This window comes from Anthonomus grandis, chromosome 5 (genome assembly GCF_022605725.1).
Source record: "Anthonomus grandis grandis chromosome 5, icAntGran1.3, whole genome shotgun sequence".
Classification (NCBI taxonomy): Eukaryota; Metazoa; Arthropoda; class Insecta; order Coleoptera; family Curculionidae; genus Anthonomus; species Anthonomus grandis.
Genome location: NC_065550.1, coordinates 2,924,679 through 2,946,222, shown reverse-complemented (window position 1 = coordinate 2,946,222; position 21,544 = coordinate 2,924,679). Strand labels below are relative to the sequence as shown.

At 31.3% G+C, this 21,544-nt stretch overlaps 1 protein-coding gene across 6 annotated transcripts in view; it reads right to left on the bottom strand.

Annotated features, from left to right (window-relative positions):
• The window catches only part of LOC126736192 (uncharacterized), a 92,682-nt gene that overhangs the window by 29,043 nt on the left and 42,095 nt on the right, over positions 1–21,544 (bottom strand). The window contains exons 4-6 of one of the 6 annotated variants that reach the window (XM_050440440.1): positions 14,860–17,579; positions 9,812–9,957; positions 9,670–9,762 (exon numbers count right to left, since the gene is read on the bottom strand). The exons of 2 other annotated variants lie outside the window; for them this stretch is intronic. In XM_050440440.1, the coding sequence (XP_050296397.1) occupies positions 9,818–9,957; positions 14,860–17,579 (2,860 nt within the window). In that variant the 3' untranslated portion in view covers positions 9,670–9,762; positions 9,812–9,817. Of the gene's footprint in view, positions 1–9,669; positions 9,763–9,794; positions 9,958–14,859; positions 17,580–21,544 lie in introns of those variants that run through there. 3 more of the 6 variants (XM_050440438.1, XM_050440443.1, XM_050440442.1) reach the window with 3 other exon arrangements.

Here is a 21,544-nt window from a genome sequence, read left to right as displayed (position 1 = left end):
TACTGGGGTTATTAAAGTATTTAATCCCTGAGAATATAAATAGTCCAGGTGCCACCACTAAAAAGTTATTAAATAAAATGTGATTTTTAGGTCGGACCTTCATGGGTAAAGTTCATTATTGCTCGCCCTGTATGGCTTACGAAAATTTCGGTTATATGGCATATGAAAGGTAAAGGATGAAGTTATTTTTTGAAAAAAAAAATTTTCCCAAAATAAGTATCGTTTGGCAGAAAATTCCAAAAAACTGAAAATGCCAGAACTCGTAAAATAAATTTTTTACAAAAAAAAGCTCCAAGTATGTTAAATCTCTTATAAAACGAAGTCTTTTCGCCGAAACACTTTTTTTATAAAAATTTTTTTTTAGCCTCTGGAGAAGTTTGAATTTTTTTTTTAGTCACTTTTGTTCGCTTATAACAACTCACCCTGTATACCGATCTGGCCCAAAAAGTATACAGTTCTTAAGCCCCCACCGACCCTCATGTCCTAAAAATTTAAAGTCTTTTAAAGGCTTTTTATTTGAGTTCTCGCGTCTGAAAGGAATTTGACCCATTTTTTTACGAATTTTTGACTTTGAGACAGTACCGCTCCGTTTGGTGGTACCGGAAAAAAAATTCGTTTACGGATCCGTCATTCCCAATGTATTGAGAGACTCTATGCCAAATTTCATCATTTCGCTAGCCATACAGCCAAAGATATGAATTTTTATTTCCAAAAAAACACGATTTTTCGGGCCCGGGCTCGCGTGCATAATATAGTCGCAGACGCTCCTATATAACAAGTATAGTCGCTTCGCTCCTATACTTTTGGTCCGTGGGGACCAGTTTGGAACCTTTAAGTCTTGTCTGTGAATGGCTATAAAGGAATTCTTAAAAAAAACACAAAAATTATCAAGTGTACCAACGTTTATATGCCAAGGAAAGAGATGACCAGTGGTTGGGGTATCATGCTTCAAAGAACCATAATTTGTTATATAGTCGCGTTGTGTTAGTATACTATCTTATATTTCAAATATCTGTCGAAGTATATTAATTGTATTCTAAATAAAGCCTGAATACCAAATTCGAACAGAATCGGACCAATAGCAAAAAAGTTACGGTAGTCACGTGACCTAGGCTGAAACTTAAATGTCAGTTATCTGTTATAATTTATTAGTTGTATCCTAAATAAACCATAAATACCAAATTCAGAGAGAAGTTCCCATAAGGGTCTATTTATTTAAATAGAACAAATAGGGATTTTACGTCGATTTGTTTCAATTTTTCTTTTTATTTTGAAATGTAATAGTAATAAAATATCAAAAGAATTGACAGGAGGAGAATAAGAAATAAAAGAAACCATCAACGAATTGAATCGAAGCTATAGAAGCCGAGATATTAGTAAAAATGTGGGAAAAACAAAAGAAAACTGGTTTTTTCCCACGGTATCATTTTTTTTTCTTAAAATAACTTATGACAAATTTTAGTTTTAGCCCTAAACTGGTAATTTTCACTAAAAAAACCCAAGAAAAAAAATTTTTTTTTTGGTCGAAAATCGAAAGGGGTACAGCCATGAAAAATGTCGAAAAAACGGTTTTTATTTTTTTCTAAATAAACTATAACTCTGACAACTTTTTGCCTTAAACAAAAGTTCTAGGGAATGTTACGAGGTATTCGAATGTTAAAACTAATTGATTATAGCTATCACAGATTCGGAGAAAATTGTAAAAAACTATTAATCATAAATATCAAATTATCAAGAGCCCTATGGAAAAATTTCAATTTTTTATTTTTCTATCCTGTACTACATCAAAGTATCTTTAAAAAAGATTATTACCAATTTGACTCTAAAATGAACGGAAAACCTATTTATTTGCATTTATCGGTTTTCGAACAAAATCGGGCCCAAAATTAAATTTTTTTCAAAACATGCTCCAAATTTAAAATTTCTTTTTTCTGGCTAAAGACCATTCAAAAAGTAATGAAAAAGCTTAATAACAAAATTTTTCAAAACCTATAATAATGCTACAATATTAGGAAAGAAGATAAGTTCCCTTTAAAGCCTATGTATTCGAACCGATGATTTTTTAATTTTTTTTTTAAAGGGAAATTTAAGAAATAATTTAACTAATTAAGATAAAAGGAATAGGGTAATACAAAATATTATCTACAAATATATACATATCATCTAATAGCATTTTTCAATCAAATAGGAAATTTTGATAGTCACGTGACCCTAGAACTCAATATTTTAAAATTTTGTAAAAAATCAACAATTGCATCCTAAATAAACTCCAAATTCCAAATTTGAACCCAATCGGATCAATAGCAAAAAAGTTATGGAAGTCACGTGACTTTAAAATTCAATATGTCAATTATCTGTTAAAATATATTAATTGTATCCTAAATAAAGCATAAATACCAAATTTGAACCCAATCAGACCAATAGCAAATAAGTTACAATAGTCACGTGACCCGGAAGTCAAATGTCAATTATCTGTCAAAAATTAATAATTGCATCCTAAATAAAGCCCAAATACCAAATTTGAACCCAATCAGACCAATAGCAAAAAAGTACCAATAGTCACGTGACCCGGAAGTCAAATGTTAAATATCTGTCAAAAATTAATAATTGCATCCTAAATAAAGCCCAAGTACCAAATTTGAACCCAATCGGACTCATAGCAAAAAAGTACCAATAGTCACGTGACCTTAAAACATAGTCATGTCAAATATCTGTAAAAATTTATTAATCTTATCCGAAATAGGTACTAGGTACCAAATTTCAACCAAATCGCACCAATACCAAAAAAGTTATGATACTCGACTAACCCTAAAAATCAATAATTTCAAAAAAATTTTATATATAACCCAAAAGCAATGTTTAAGAATTGTTAACATTTATTAATAATAAATTCAATAGTAAAAACTCACCAAATATCTAAATTTTTATTTTAAATTAAATAGATCATTACGACTGACCCGTGTATATATTCGAATAATTTTAATAAAATAATAGGGCAAATTTCATTTCGTCTCACCCCGGTATAAAACCACTGACATTTCAAAAAAACGGCATTTTTCGAAGACGTCAAAATGTTTGCCGAATTTTCCTGGCCGCAATACACAATTTCCCCAATTGATATGCACAGATTCGGAAAGCCCATTCATTTTCTGATTCGGTGCTTCCTTTCCCTGATCGTTTCCGGTTCATTTTCATTCATAATTTTACAAAAAACCCAACCAAGTCCCGGCCACCTGTCACGAGCAAAAAATTTGTATCCACCATGTGTCAAAGTATTGTTCCCACCAGCCATTTCATCAGAGTTTAGGTTGACACCTCCAATTACCTGCAAAAACGCAAAAAAATGGACTTTTTTCATAAAATCGCATTTTTCGGGTACTTGTACTATCGCTGAAACCCTGAAATTTTAGTATGTGTTGTAAAACAAAATTTCGGATCCTTTAGATGTTGTTTGATCTTTTCACCATGTACAGGGACGCCGCAAATGAATTAAACGCGAAAATTCGAATTGCTCAGAACCTATTGAAGTTGGAAGATTGTAATTTTACACAAATACTGGGGTTATTAAAGTATTTAATCCCTGAGAATATAAATGGTCCAGGTGCCACCACTAAAAAGTTATTAAATAAAATGTGATTTTTAGGTCGGACCTTCATGGGTAAAGTTCATTATTGCTCGCCCTGTATGGCTTACGAAAATTTCGGTTATATGGCATATGAAAGGTAAAGGATGAAGTTATTTTTTGAAAAAAAAAATTTTCCCAAAATAAGTATCGTTTGGCAGAAAATTCCAAAAAACTGAAAATGCCAGAACTCGTAAAATAAATTTTTTACAAAAAAAAGCTCCAAGTATCTTAAATCTCTTATAAAACGAAGTCTTTTCGCCGAAACACTTTTTTTATAAAAATTTTTTTTTAGCCTCTGGAGAAGTTTGAATTTTTTTTTTAGTCACTTTTGTTCGCTTATAACAACTCACCCTGTATACCGATCTGGCCCAAAAAGTATACAGTTCTTAAGCCCCCACCGACCCTCATGTCCTAAAAATTTAAAGTCTTTTAAAGGCTTTTTATTTGAGTTCTCGCGTCTGAAAGGAATTTGACCCATTTTTTTACGAATTTTTGACTTTGAGACAGTACCGCTCCGTTTGGTGGTACCGGAAAAAAAAATTGTTTACGGATCCATCATTCTCAATGTATTGAGAGACCCTATGCCAAATTTCATCGTTTCGCTAACCATACAGCCAAAGATATGAATTTTTATTTCCAAAAAAACACGATTTTTCGGACCCGAGGTGGCGTGCATAATATAGTCGCAGACGCTCCTATATAACAAGTATAGTCGCTTCGCTCCTATACTTTTGGTCCGTGGGGACCAGTTTGGAACCTTTAGGTTTTGTCTGTGAATGGCTATAAAGGAATTCTTAAAAAAAAACAAAAATTATGAGGTGTACCAACGTATATATGCCAAGGAAAGAGATGACCAGTGGATGGGGTATCATGCTTCAAAGAACCATAATTTGTTATATAGTCGCGTTGTGTGTCAGTATACTGTCTCATATTTTAAATATCTGTCAAAAATTAATAATTGCATCCTAAATAAAGCCCAAATACCAAATTTCAGACAAATCGGACCAATAGCAAAAAAAGTTACGGTAGTCACGTGACCTAGGCTGACACTCAAATGTCAGTTATCCGTCATAATTTATTAGTTGTATCCTAAATAAACCATAAATACCAAATTCAGAGAGAAGTTCCCATAAGGGTCTATTTATTGAAATAGAACAAACGGGATTTTACGTCGATTTGTTTTAATTTTTCTTTTTATTTTAAAATTTAATAGTAATAAAATATCAAAAGAATTGACAGGAGAAGAATAAGAAATAAAAAAAACCATAAATAAATTGAATCGAAGCTATAGAAGCCGAGATATAAGTAAAAATGTGGGAAAACCAAAAGAAAACTGGTTTTTTCCCACGGTATCATTTTTTTTCTTAAAATAATTTATGACAAATTTTAGTTTTAGCCCTAAACTTGTAATTTTCACAAAAAAAACCCAAGAAAAAAAAATTTTTTTTTGGTCGAAAATCGAAAGGGGTATAGTCATGAAAAATTTCGAAAAAATGGTTTTTATTTTTTTATAAATAAAATATAACTCTGACAACTTTTTGTCTTAAACAAAAGTTTTCGGGAATATTACGAGGTATCCGTGCGTTAAAACGAATCAGTTCTAGCTATTATACAATCGGAGAAAATTGGAAAAAACTATTAAACATAAATATCGAATTATCAAGAGCCCTATGGAAAAATTTCAATTTTTTATTTTTCTATCCTGTACTACTTCAGAGTATCTTTTAAAAAGATTATTACCAATTTGACTCTAAAATGAACGGAAAACCTATTTCTTTGCATCTTTCGATTTTCGAACAAAATCCGGGGTCAAAATGACAATTTTTTCAAAATATGCTCCGAATTCAAAATTTCTTTTTTCTGGTTAAAGACCATTCAAAAACTAGTAAAAAAGCCTATAACAAAAATTTCCACGATTTATACGAGTGCCACAATATAAAGGTAAAATTAGGTCCCATAAGAGTCTATGTATTTACGTCGATTTTTAAAATTTTTCAGTTTTATTTCGAAAGGCAATTGTAATAAAATATAAAAAGAATTAACAGGAGGAGAATAAAGAATAAAAGAAACCATCAACGAATTGAATCGAAGCTATAGAAGTCGAGATATTAGTAAAAATGTAAAAAAAAATAAAAGAAAACTCGTTTTTTCCCACGGTAGAATTATTTTTCTTAAAATGATAACCGACAACTTATAATGTAAGCCCTAAGTTGGCAATTTCCAGTAAAAAAAAACCCAAGAAAAAAAATTTTTTTTTTTGCTCCAAAATCGAAAGGGGTATAGCCATGAAAAATTGTGAAAAAATGGTTTTTATTTTTTTCTAAATAAACTATAACTCTGACAACTTTTTGTCTTAAACAAAAGTTCTAGGGAATGTTACGAGGTATTCGAATGTTAAAACTAATTGATTATAGCTATCACAGATTCGGAGAAAATTGTAAAAAACTATTAATCATAAATATCGAATTATCAAGAGCCCTATGGAAAAATTTCAACTTTTTATTTTTCTATCTTGTATTACTTCAGGATACCTTTCAAAAAGGTTATTATCGATTTGACTCTTAAATGAACAGAAAACCTATTTATTTGCATTTATCGATTTTTAAACAAAATCCGGCCCAAAATGAAAATTTTTCAAAACATGCTCCAAATTCAAAATTTCTTTTTTCTGGCTAAAGACCATTCAAAAAGGAATGAAAAAGCTTAATGACAAAAATTTTCAAAATCTATAATAATGCTACAATATTATGAAAGAAGATAAGTTCCCATTAAAGCATATCCAACCGATGATTTTTTAATTTGTTTTTCAAAGGCAAATCTAAGAAACAATTAAGTTAAAAGCAATAGGGTACTACAAAATATCATCTATAAATATATACATATAATCTAGTAGGAAATTTCAATCAAATCGGGCGAATACGAAAGAAATTTTGATAGTCACGTGACTTAAAAACGCAATATTTTAAAAATTTGTAAAAATTCAATAATGGCATCCTAATAAAACTCTAAATACCAAGTTTCAACCCAATCGGATCAATAGCAAATAAGTTATGGAAGTCACGTGACTTTAAAATTCAATATGTCAAATTTCTGTCATAATTTATTACTTGCATCTTAAATAAAGCCCAAATTCCAAATTTCAACCCAATCGGATCAATAGCAAAAGAATTATCAAAGTCACGTGACTTTAAAACATAATTTGACAATTATCTGTCAAAATGTATTAATTGTATCCTAAATAAAGCATAAATATCAAATTTGAACCCAATCGGACTCATAGCAAAAAAGTTACAATAGTCACGTGACCCGGAAGTCAAATGTCAAATATCTGTCAAAAATTAATAATTGCATCCTAAATAAACCCCAAATACCAAATTTCAGACAAATCGGACAAATAGGAAAAAAGTTAAGGTAGTCACGTGACCTTAAAACATAGTCATGTCAAATATCTGTAAAAATTTATTAATCTTATCCGAAATAGGTACTAGGTACCAAATTTCAACCAAATCGCACCAATACCAAAAAAGTTATGATACTCGACTAACCTTAAAAATCAATAATTTCAAAAAAATTTTATTTATATCCCAAAAGCAATGTTTAAGAATTGTTAACATTTATTAATAATAAACTAAATAGTAAAAACTCACCAAATATCTAAATTTTTATTTTAAATTAAATAGATCATTACGACTGACCCGTGTATATATTCGAATAATTTTAATAAAATAATCGGGCAAATTTCATTTCGTCTCACCCCGGTATAAAGACACTGACATTTCAAAAAAACGGCATTTTTCGAAGACGTCAAAATGTTTGTCGAATTTTCCTGGCCGCACTACACAATTTCCCCAATTGATATGCACAGATTCGGAAAGCCCATTCATTTTCTGATTCGGTGCTTCCTTTCCCTGATCGTTTCCGGTTCATTTTCATTCATAATTTTTCAAAAAACCCAACCAAGTCCCGGCCACCTGTCACGAGCAAAAAATTTGTATCCACCATGCGTCAAAGTATTGTTCCCACCAGCCATTTCATCAGAGTTTAGGTTGACACCTCCAATTACCTGCAAAAACGCAAAAAAATGGACTTTTTTCATAAAATTGCATTTTTCGGGTACTTGTACTATCGCTGGAACCCTGAAATTTTAGTATGTGTTGTAAAACAAAATTTCGGATCTTTTAGATGATGTCTGATCTTTTCACCATGTACAGGGACGTGGCAAATGAATTAAACGCGAAAATTCGAATTGCTCAGAACCTATTAATGTTGGAAGATTGGAATTTTACACAAATAATGGGGTTATTAAAGTATTTAATGCCTGAGAATATAAATTGTCCAGGTGCAACCACTAAAAAGTTATTAAATAAAATGTGATTTTCGGGTCGGACCTTCATGGGTAAAGTACATTATTGCTCGCCCTGTATAGTTCCCAAAAATTTCGGTTATATGGCATATGAAAGGTAAAAGATGAAGTTATTTTTTGAAAAAAAAAAATTTTCCAAAATAAGTATCGTTTGGCGGAATATTCCAAAAAACTGAAAATGCCAGAACTCGTAAAATAAATTTTTTACAAAAAAAAGCTCCAAGTATGTTAAATCTCTTATAAAATGAAGTCTTTTCGCCGAAACACTTTTTTTATAAAAATTTTTTTTTAGCCTCTGGAGAAGTTTGAATTTTTTTTTTAGTCACTTTTGTTCGCTTATAACAACTCACCCTGTATACCGATCTGGCCCAAAAAGTATACAGTTCTTAAGCCCCCGCCGACCCTTATGTCCTAAAAATTTAAAGTCTTTTAAAGGCTTTTTATTTGAGTTCTCGCGTCTGAAAGGAATTTGACCCATTTTTTTACGAATTTTTGACTTTGAGACAGTACCGCTCCGTTTGGTGGTACCGGAAAAAAAAATTGTTTACGGATCCATCATTCTCAATGTATTGAGAGGCCCTATGCCAAATTTCATCGTTTCGCTAACCATACAGCCAAAGATATGAATTTTTATTTCCAAAAAAACACGATTTTTCGGGCCCGGGCTCGCGTGCATAATATAGTCGCAGACGCTCCTATATAACAAGTATAGTCGCTTCGCTCCTATACTTTTGGTCCGTGGGGACCAGTTTGGAACCTATAGGTCTTGTCTGTGAAGAGCCATAAAGAAATTCTTTAAAAAAATCAAAAATGATCATGTGTACTCAAGTCTGGTCAGTTGGGGGGGGGGCCAACGTTTATATGCCAAAGAAAGAGAGGACCAGTTGTTGGGGTATCATGCTTCAAAGAACCATAATGTGTTATATAGTCGCGTTGTATAACAATATAATGTGTTATATGTCAAATATAATAAACAATAAGTAAGTTACTTAGTAAAAAAAGTTTTGCAGAAATAACCATATTTTTTACTTGAATAAAAGTGTCAATATTGCAGAGTGACCGAATTTATGGATATATATAAAGAGACATGCGCATAATTAAAAAAATAAACAATATATGTTTAGACCAAAAAAGTTATAAGAAATGAAAATGTTCAGAAAACTAGATTTTATATTTCAAGAATTAAATCTTAGGTCTGACTGATAGAATAAATAACGATACTTTTATTATAATAGTTTTATTAGAATAATTTTTTGCAACTTTCTTAAAATTATTTCTTAATTTAGTTTTAAAAAGTTGTCTTACCAAAAAACATTTTTTGAGTAAAAACTTACTTAATTGTCCTCGGATTTCAGTCGATTCCAGTCGAAGTTTTCAGCTAGTGACAGGTCTTTTAACCGGTCACTGGCACTTAAGAAGCCATCTCCATACTATCGGTATTGCGGACAACCCGGAATGACGATGGTGCTGTGAGGAGGATGAAACCGTTGACCATGTAGACGGGGAGTGCCCAGCACTCACGCGCGCCAGGTTCAAATACTTGGGTAACACTTTCAGTGTACCGAGCGACTTTAAGTCCTTCAAACCTTATCGGTTTCTCTAAGGCCGTTGGGCTCTGGTAACCCCCGGTGGGGCATGACGGGTCCCTCAGGAGACCTATATGCACAACTGCCTTGGCAGCCCACTGTTTCGTCAATTCATTCAATTCATTCCAGTCGAAGTTTTGCAGCTTTGGATTATACCATAAAACTTCTTGTTTTTTTTTTTTATAGACCTAGAATGAAAAAATGTAATAAAATATTAACAACACGAAAAGTCCTCACCAATAATTAAATTTTAAGCCATCCAACTTCTTGCCATAAAAGGATGTATCCACTTGTCATTGTCAAGTCCGTTGAATGCGTTTTCTTCAAATTAAAGGCTGCTGATTGATCACGATTAAAATAGAATCTGGAATACAAATGGATCACTAGAAAAAGAAACCATATTATTAGCATCTTATGAGCAACATATTGTTTCGTCCTCATTATGAACTCATCAGTATTGCATATCCAAGAAATTATTCATTTCTCGAAAGCAATAGACAATTGTTGCTGCGGGGCCAACTAGTCAACAGTTGCCAAAATATATTTTTATTTGTTAAAATAAAAATATATTTTAATTCTTTTTTTAGAGAGATATTAAAAATAACAAAAGTATTCCTTTATCAATAGTTACGATTATGTCTTGACTGTTTTGCATGTCTTGACTAATAATACTCAATTTGTTAATACTCTAGTGCCAAATATTTTCTAGTTTATCTCAATATTGTAAAATTGGTCAACTGGAAAAAAGTGCTACATAAATATGCACGTAATTGTATAAACAATAAAACCGGCAACTTCCAGTAATTTTTGTACTGTTTTGAGGCTTTTAGTACCTTTTATTTTAGCGTTTTTTAGCTATTTAGGTAGGTACTCATTCATGTATTAGCCTTTGTACTATACTTGAATTCTGCCAATTATTATTGAAACTGTCTTGTAATTTGTTGACCATTATATGTATAATATTATTGTTTTTTTTTTGTTTATTGCTCAAGTATTAACATTATGAGAATATTTTTTAAAATCTGTTTTTTAGTATTTGTTCTATTTTTTTTGCCCCTTAGATAATACAATATAATATAAGAATAACAACATTTTAAATTAAACAGACTGCAAAATTATAAGATAATTATGCTCATATATTAGGCATGAATATCCTTAATAACATTGACCAACCGGCCAAAAATAAAATTAGTATTTAATGTAGCTGATTGGATTATTGTTTTAGCGCAACATAACTTGAACATTGCTTAGCAGCTTATAGTGTGTTTGGGCTTTTTGTACTTTAGCATTTTTAGCTGTTTGAGTACTTTTGTTTAAGCCATTTATTTACTTAAGTTGCTATTAATGTCAAGTGGTACTGCAGCTAAAGTTATAAGACAATCATAGTTTATCATTATCAAAACAAATTATGATAACTTTAATTATGATGTTAAAAGTACTTGTTGGCCAGTCATGTATTTAAACGTAAATGTTATTACTATTTTAGAAACTAAAATAAGATTGAAAATCCCTATACTAATACTTTATACATTTATAAGATAATAAAAATGAGTTAAGACGTAATAAAATAGTAAAAAAAAAGAAATATTTTTCTACAATTTCTTGCCCTTCAAATAATGTAATTTGTTGTTTTCTTTAACATTTCAGATTAAATATATTGCAAAATTATAAAATCATTAAACTTGTCTATTCATATTAGACATTAAAATCTTTAATGACATTGACCAACCAGACAAAAACTAAAATTAGTATTTAATGCACCTGATTGGATTATTATTTTAGCACAACATAACTTGGACATTTGTTAGCAGCTTATAGTGTGTTCGGGCTTTTGGTACTTTAGCATATTTAGCTGTTTTAGTACTTTTGTTTAAGCCTTTTATTTACTAAAGTTGCTATTAATGTCAAGTGGTACTGTAGCTAAAGCTATAAGACAATCATAGTTTATAATTATCAAAGCAAATTATGATCACTTCAATTAATTATGATGTTGAAAGTACTTGTTGGTCATATGTAAACTTCATTTCCATTTTATAAACTTAAATAGGATTGAAAATACCAATACTAATACTGGATACATTTAAAAGATTAATAAAAATTACTTAAAATGTGATAAAATAGTAAAACAGAAATATTTGCCTACAATTTTTTCTTGCCCTTTAAAAAATATATTTTACTATGTTTTCTTTAACATTTCAAATTAAACATATTACAAAATTATAAGAACATTATACTTGTCTATTTATATTAGACATTAAAATCTTTAATGACATTGACCAACCAGACAAAAATAAAATTAGTATTTAATGTACCTGATTGGATTATTATTTTAGCACAACATAACTTGGACATTTGTTAGCAGCTTATAGTGTGTTCGGGCTTTTTGGTACTTTAGCATTTTTAGCTGTTTTAGTACTTTTGTTTAAGCCTTTTATTTACCAAAGTTGCTATTAATGTCAAGTGGTACTGTAGCTAAAACTGTAAGACAATCATAGTTTATCATTATGAAAGAAAAGTATGATAACTTCAATTATGATGTGAAAACTATTTGTTGGTCATATATTATTTAAACGTAATGATTATTACCTTTTTACAAATTTAAATAGGATTTAAAATGCCAAACTGATACTTTATTCATTTATAAGATAATAATAATAAATTAAGTAAGTGTAAGTCAGGTCAATGCTCAACTTGTAATTAATTTCTAAATAGGCCTATTTTTCGGGCTCAAAAATTGACTAGGCTTAAAAAACTTTATCTTTTGGTTAACTATTCTGAAATTAAATTATGTTTATTTACGTTACCATTAATAAATAAATTCTTAGTTATTATTATATTATTTTTATGCAGTTATTTTGGTAATTGCTCAACCAAAACAGTATAAAAATAAATTAGTATTTAATGTACCTGATTGGATTAATGTTTTAGCACAACATAACTTGGACATTTTTTAGCAGCTTAGTGTTTTTGGGCTTTTGGTACTTTAGCATTTTTAGCTGTTTTAATACTTTTGTTTAAGCCTTTTTGTTAACTTAAGTTGCTATTAATGTCAAGTGGTGCTGTAGCTAAAGCTATAAGACAATCATAGTTTATTATCGATACAAATTTCTCGTTTTCAATAAATCATTGTAACAAATACCAAACTGCTATTTTATTTTAATATACCCTTGAAACAGGCATAGATTTTGAAATAATAATATGGCAATTAATTGTCTATACATTCCAATAATTTTATTTACATTTTTTAACTCATTTTTCGATACTAGTATTATTTTTAACAGCTATCATTGGGATTTAAAAGATAAAGTTATTTACATTTAAAAATGTGTTCTTTTTTATGTAGTTCTGTTTAAAGTCTAACTATTTGATTGTCCAAAATAACAATTTAGCAATATATATAAGATATTAGAAAAGGGATTTTCATTGTGAAAGCGAATAATTAATCACTTATGGCTTATTTTTGGTAATGCAAAACTCTTTTTAATATTGTTTTGAACATTTGTAATTTTCTTTACGTTTAATAGGTTGGTCCTAGTATTTTAACAAAATTTAACATTTTTCTAATAGTATTAAATATACATCTTCTAAACTGTTATCAAAACTAGATATTCTACTTATGCGATTATCATCACACTTCCACCACTGATCGTTATAATTAACTATAGATGTATAATGACCAGATCCAATGGTGTTTCCATGATGCCTAACAACACTTTTTACTCTGAATATTTGATCATCTAAAATAACACTTTCAGAAGCAAAATTGTAAAATTTGGTATTTATCTTATTCCCTTGAGGGCCAATTCTCTGAAGACATACTACCAAATATTTCTGGCAAGTAACCACTGAGCGTGTTTTCAAATTATTGTTACAGTGTGGGCATAATCTGTCAGAGTCTTTTAGCATTAACATTGAATTAAAATCAATTAAATTGCCACAGTTTTCAGGAAAATAAAGAAAGTGAGTGTATATTACTTGTTCATTTTCATTAATATTAATATTACAGTTTTGACAATTTAAAAGTTCATGAACATTAGCTTTTATAAAAATGCCAAAATCATCTGCATCTAATTTTCCCATCAAAGATTGACAAAACGATTGTGCGTCCATTTGTTGATTTACAGCAAAATTTTCACCATTTCGACCAGACACCAATTGTCGAACTTTTAATGTGGAATTAACTTTCGTGAGCATAATATCATTTAGAGTACTGTTTAGCGCTGTATTTCGCTTTGAAATAGAAACGCGAAATTCGGGTAAACATAAAAATGACTGTATGGTGCTATTTGCATAACATGATACCATATCGCTGTTTAATAAAGCAGGTGGCTTATTAAATAAGTTAAGATTGTTTTCATGATCTGAACTAATATCTATTACCATGTCATTATCTACGCTTTGGCAAGTAGACTCAAATAATGAACTTTGTGTTTGGATTTGCTTGGTATTAAATTTTAGTTCATTAAAACCTTTTGTGAATGGTTTATTGTTATCAACGTTCTGATTTAGCTGCTTCGGAATAAAACCTTTATCATAAATACTAACCACTAGAGATTTATGGTGACTGTAAACAGTATTATAAAAATTGTAACTTAAATTATTAAAATTACTAAAAAGCCAATCAATTTGAGTTTTTGATTTTGTAGTTGATTCGCCAATACTCAATTTGCAACTTAAACTTTTAGATATTAAATAATTTTTTAAACCATTTTCATTTTGATTAATAATATCTTGATTAAAATCACCAATGATTAGTATATCACTTTGTTGATCAATAATGTCTTCAAAACATAGTTTAGCTTGTACAATGCTCAATTTTGGGGGAATATAAACTGCTATGACATAAATTTCATTCAAGTAAAATGTGATTGCTTGAAAAACTATACCAGAAAAATCTTTGGTGTATTTTTTCACTGACTTTATTTTTGCTGATACATTTTTTTTCTTGAAACAAATTATGCCAAAGGGTTTACTTACAGGTCGATCGTTACTCAAGTTGGCAAACACTTCAAAATCATTTAATTTTATATTTTTTTTGTTTTTATATAACCAGGTTTCAACAAAAAGTAGGAAATGTGCATCTTTAAAGATGGGATTATTTTTTATAAGATTGAGATTTTTTGGTAGACTTTGCACATTTTGGTAAGCAATAATGTATTTGACATTGGAATCATTAAGGTACTGAGTGTTATACTTGGATGTTAAAAGCTTGTTTTCTTGCATATTTACCAGTTCTTTATAAGCAGCATCCTTTTCGGTTGCCGGTTTAGGGGCCTTAAACTTACCAATTATGTAGAGGCCACTTAGCTTTGTAGCCCGACTGCATGCCACATAGGTACTGGTTCTCGTCATTCCATTACCAATGTGAACAGCTACTTGTTCATAGGTGGCACCTTGACTTTTGTGGATTGTAATTCCTTCACTGATTAAAAGAGGAAACTGAAGACGCTCAACGTGAACATTGCTGCCTTTTTGAATTTTAACAGCTCTTGCAGCTCTTTCTATGGGTGTCCAAGTGGGTGATAAATACATAGACTTCCTAAGGGACTCGTTTCTCTTTCGGCATTCCTTGCCTGACTTGGAATCAAAGAACTCCATCCACACTCTGTATGGAACTTTATTTTGGTCATAGTCTATTTGACGCAGGATACCTGTAGCACCATTGACTATCCCATCACTGGTATCTATATTCATTGAAATCATGTATTTAGCATCTACCTGCAATATTAAATTTAACATTAGGCCAAAACTCTCTGATTTTTTTAAACTTTTAGCATGTTCTAAAAATAAATGTTTTAATCGTTCTGAGCAACTTCCTTTGATTACATCTCTGGCTTGACTTACGGCTCGCTCGGTCTGAAATGTAGAAAGTTTCATTTCATTGAATGCATCTACTTCTCTATTGGTGGCAAATAAATGCATAGTGTCTTCAGGAATTAGATCAATATTGTCAACTTCCCTGGACTTGATCAATTGCACATCTTCATCGGTCATTTTACCAAACGCCATATTGTTTAGGGCAACTGCAAAAGACTTGTCTTCTTTTTGCCTCATTATTTCTGTAAGCTCAAAATACCTAAAATGATCCCACAAATAAGTTCCACATAATTCTTTATACGGATTTGTTTTTACTGGGCAAAAAATATACATATCCCTTACTGGGGGCAATTGACGATTATCGCCGCATAAAATTATTGGAATATTTCCAAAGATGGCGTCAGACTTAAAGATTTGCTGCAATCTACTATTAATATGGTCAAACAATCTGGCACCAACCATGGAATATTCATCTATAATAATTAGTTTTAAGTCACATAAATTACAATAAATAGTATTTAAAGTGTCATGGTGTAACGGAATTAGTTGTTCACCATACTGACTGACGGGTAACGATAATGCCGCATGTAAGGTTATACCTCCGATATTAAATGCCGCTTTACCTGTAGGCGCACAAAGTAAAACTTTTAAACTTTCGGGATTATTACCTGGTATTGAATTGAAATGGCGTAATAACGACTGAGTTATTGCTGTAATCAGGTGACTTTTGCCTGTACCTGCTGGACCACTAAGTGTGCAGTAGAAAGCTTCCCCTTCAATTAGACTGTCTTGCACGACATTAAGGAACTGATACTGCTTGTGATTCAGTTTGCTTATGAGGGCTTCATACTCTGAATCGCTTATCTGATGAGGCGTTGGGAAAGCGATATGTTTTACTGGCGCTTCGTCGTCTTTCTTATCGATGATATGATTGAATGGATCATAAATGGGGTTGTCTAGTCCATAAGGCATAAACTCATCATCGATTTCTCCACCGAATCCACCATCGTCTAATTGATTTGATCGGTCTTCGGCAAGTTTCAGTGCTTCATCGATTACCTGTTCATCTAAGACATTGAACTTTTGTCGATTTGTAACAATTTCTTGGTATCGATCTTTGTATATGGTCTGTTGATCAATGTTCTCATTTTCAACTTCATCCACTTCATTTCTCCATGGGATGTATAACATTATTTGTTCCCTATAATAGTTGAGAGGGTCTTGCTGAAGTCCATAACTACGGTAGGCTAAAATTTTAGCATGACCCCTTTTAACTAAAACGCCACTTCCATCTTTTAAGGGTAAACCATTAGCTTTTGTTTCTGCTTGTTTCTTAAAGAAATCATAGTAGGCCGCAAACTCTGCCAAACATATGTTTTCCATTTCATTGGGTCTTTGCTCATAATGTTCTATAAGCCCATCACAATAAATATTGGGATCATCATTGTCCATGGCTTTAAGTTCTGTTAATGGTTTCAACATTTTTGTCCTTTCCTTGATTGGATTTGTATGGATGTATACATAGGAGGTACAGGTATCATGCATCGGTAGTTGTAACACGCTGTAGGCGGCTTCTTGGGCACTAACTTCGCTCGCATTTAAGAAAGCTGCTGCAAGAGATTTAAGTTTGCCCTTAACATCTAAATTACCTTTTTTAATTTCTTCCATAGTCTTCATTAAAATATCAGATACACCTCTTTGAGACTTATTGATATAGTTGACTATGTAGGTGCAACAACCATATGGCTCAAAAACTAATTGAATGTCCATATTACTCTTCATCATGGAGAACATCTCAGCATTGAAATTATTAATGAATCCATCTTTTGGCTGCCTTTCTAAAAATAAAGTGGTTTTAAATATGTTGTGCTGTATAACATTAAGATACTCATCCTTAGACATACCAAGGTCAGCCAAAAAGTTTTCGAATGACAAATCTGGTTTATCTTTAAGCCTACGCATTATCATCAAAAACTTTTCAGACATGGCCTTACGTAAATCCGCTTCCTTGGTTTTGTCAATTTTTATTGGCGTTAGAATTACCGATTTATCCATTGGCAGGAATGGGATACCATACCTGCAAACTTTGTGTCCCCGCACTTCTTTTTGACACGATTTAGAATGATGATGCGTATTAAACTGAATTATATCACGGACACTTTCTAAATCACTATTACAGGTAATATACCTGTTCGCGAATTCGGCACACTCTTTGAAACTTTCTGGTGTTTCTTGGAATTTTGGAGCATTGGATAACCACAATAACCCATGTACATGAGGAGACCCACGATGTTGAAATTCTATGCGGTAATAATGATGTTCTATGGGATTTTGTTTAAAGGGTCCATTTTGACTCTTCATATGCTTGAATAGCAGTTTGAACCGATAATCAAAGTATCTGGCACAAGTTATCGGATCTGTTCTAATTAAGCGAGTTTTTTCTAAGTAGGGCATACTCGCGGCCTCCTCTAAAGTAACATCTTTTTGATCAACAACTTGTGCTAATACCTTGATTAATTCGGGCCATGCTGTTTCGGCTGCTGAAACTGTAAAGAACAGTGTAGGGATTCCAAATTGACGAATCATGCACAGTAATTTTGTCTTTTCGTGTTTCCAATAAGCAGGTGAACCTGCAATTCTACTAAGAAAATGGAATCCCATGTCACTTCGAATCAGCTGGTCTAGAAAATTTGCTTGCCTTACTTGTCCAGCTGTATATTTTCCATCCTCATTCCTCTTTTTTCTGAGACATGTTGCAATTGCACTGGATAATTGGATTAGTTGACGTTTTTTAAAGGTATACAACAGATAGTCTGTCCTTGCAAATCGCCTGTCTTTGTGCTGGAGTAGTATTTTCGTCTGGTCAGAATAGGAAAATTTTGTAAGAAATTGCTTAGCATGTCCACAGAAAAGTGTAGGAAATGAGAGTTCATCGCTAAACTGGTCCAGCATCAAATGTATTGGCGTTTTACCTTCTCCTGGGGCAAAACAGATATTTTCTAAGTTACATTTGTCAAGCAAAGTTTCTTGGCCTCCAGGATTTAAGGGCTCTTCTTCTTCATCTAAGAATTCATCTAAATTGTATATGTTATTTTGTTCAATTGAAGATTCTGCTTGAATATTTTTATCGTCATTCTTAGATTCTAGGGGCACTTCCATTGTTTCGAAAAACGCATTATCGAACAATTCTTCAAAGTTTTCACTACACACTGTTTTAGAATTCACGTCCACCACTTTTGAGCCTTCATTTAAGATCTGTGTAGAGGATTCTACTTGAGATCGTATATAGTCATTAATATTTTTTTCCCAATCATCTGATTGCTTTATACCTTCTTGTATGTAAAGAGGTTGTTGACACAAAAATCTTGCTGCTTTTAAAACAACTGCGGGCCGTATGGTTTCCAGGAGATAATCATTTTTATAGTTCATTTTTCTCTTGAGCTTAACCTGAATAGTTTGTGTCTCCTCTACATTTCTAGGCAATAATTTGGTCGAAGTATCTATATTTATAGGGACATTGACTATTTGGCCAGTTATGTAACACTGTCGTGCATATCCTACCTGCCGGATTTGCATGAAAGGTAACCTGGCCGACACCATCCTTTCTTCAAGGATAGTCAGATCTTTTAGCTCAACTGGTATAGGGTGAACAATATTGTGATTGCCGGACCAGAACTTTGGCAATTGTCCTTTATAAATATTTGATGAGCAAGACTTGCAGAAGAAAACCCCATCATCATTGCAAATTTGTGTAGTGAATTGGTTTCCAAATTTGTTTTTTAGCACTTGTAGATCTATTTTTTTACATGAAGTGGGAAACCATAATCGCAAACAACAACTGCATACAATGGTGGGGCCTTCTCTTAAAGCTAGTTCAAACTTTGTTGGGCAATTGGTTCTAGTATGTTCCGCCTCCTTTTCATTATTCGCAATTTCATCTGTATGGGATAGCTTTTTAAAAGAATCAATAACTTTTTGTTTTTTCAGAGTTACAGTTTTTGATGACAATGCATCATTGTCATCAATAACCGTTAATGATTTTCGCTTATTAGACTCAATTACAGTTTTATTAAAATTTACCTTTATTGTACTATCCTCTGGAATCTTATCTTTGGGCAACTTTTGTTGCAAATGTACTTCCTTACCTAAGGTTTCTAAATTTTTGTCATTGGTGCCACTCTCTTCTTTTGCCAGTTTCTTGGATAAATATTTTTCTTTTTTCTGGAGGCTCTTTGTCTTAGCAGACTTTTTACTCATTTTTGGCATCTGAAAAATCAACTTCCTTTACAATACAATACAAATAAATATATTACTGTTTATATATACATATATTTCTTTGCAACTAAAAAATAATATATTTGTAACATCATAGTTTTAATTTTGCACCTAGACTACTCAATGTCTGTATGGGCAACACATATATGCTCTAATATTGTAAAAATAAATAACGTACATGGTTACCTAGACAGAAACTAAGCAATCAATAATTACAAAAACAGAACTTATATTGTATTATATGTACCTACACAGATACATATCACATTTTCAAATAAAAACATCCCACATTTTTTACTAAAATTTTTAATTTGGTTTAAGCTTCTAACTGTTACAGGTACAATATTTACAACTTTGGAGCCAAATAAATGAAAGATTTTAAATTTAATATTTTATGACTAACTGGTAATAATAAGTATCTATTTACATTTTGCAGTGTTTGATAAAGATGATCTATTTCTTTTTTCTCTTTTTTATGAATAAATATACAAGTTGATAAAATAAATTATTTTTGAACATTGAAAATTTGTTCATTATATAACAGATTGGTTGTATAAAATTTACTTTTTTTATTTATTACTTTTAGAATGTAGTTTTAGACAATTTGTAGAGGTCTTAATGTAGTTTATAGGATTGGATTTTTCAATAATCTCTTCTTTAGATTATCTCTGTGCTTTATTGAGGTAATTACTCCATTTGTAATCCATGGCTGGGCTTTTTTGTTGTTTTTTTTTCATTTTTGACCACCACCTTAGAATGTTCTATGGAATTCAGTAAATGGGATACAAAAGCCTCTGTTGCCTGTTTAGGATCATTAGATTGAAAGACTTGAGCCCAGCTGTCATCAGAGGAAAGTTTCTGTTTTAAAATATCATAATCAATTTTATATTGGATTTTTGTTGCTGGTTCTTTTTGTTCTGGGTTTTTGAAAAAATTGCGTTTAGTTACGTAAATCATGATTGGGTAATGGTCAGTAATATAGGTGTCTAAAATAAATGACTCAAAAAAGAGCTGTTGTATTCTACTTTTAATAAAAAGATGGTTAATGCATGTTCCTGTATTATATCGTGTGGCATTATTAAAATAGAATGTATAGCCAAACCTTGCTAAAAAGCAAAGGTATTCATGCACAGTTGGTTAATTTACTGCTTTAAGATTTATATTAATATCTCCTGTAAGAATTTCAATCATATTGCTTGGCCTGCAAATATTCAGATAAATCCTCAACAAAAAACTAATCATTTACCTTAGGTGATTTTTAAATTGCAGATATACCAAAAGAGTATTCACAAAACTCAAATATGATTCTAATTAACATTACCTTTGATTTTTTCAATTTATTATGAGTAAGTTCTGGATTTAATGTGGATCTGATCAGAATCCCATCATATCCATTAAAGACTCCCTGATTATAGTAGGTGTCATACCCTGCAATTTTGTACAGATCCCAAGAGTTTAACTTAAAGGATTCAGGCAATATGAATATATCACAGTATGTTAGCTTGCCCCATTGAAACAGTAATAACAACTTATCAAAATTTTCCTTGGCACTTCTTACATTTAACTGAACAACATTTATTAACCTAGGTGATTTATTTACTAATTCATGCAATGGCTCCAACTCAACTAGCCGTCCCACTCTACCTTCAGTCAGATTGTCAAGTTCATTTACTATTACTTCTTGATCTGTTTGTACCATTAAGGTCCATAATCGATTTTATTTCTTAAATGTTTTAAATGATATTGGCATGTGGGACAATTAGTGTTATTGGCTGCATGATGTGATATCATATTTAGTTGCAACATTTTTGTTTGCTTCAACACAGTTTTAAAATTTCTTAAAATTGCTGGAACAATTTGTAGCTTCCTATTCTTCAC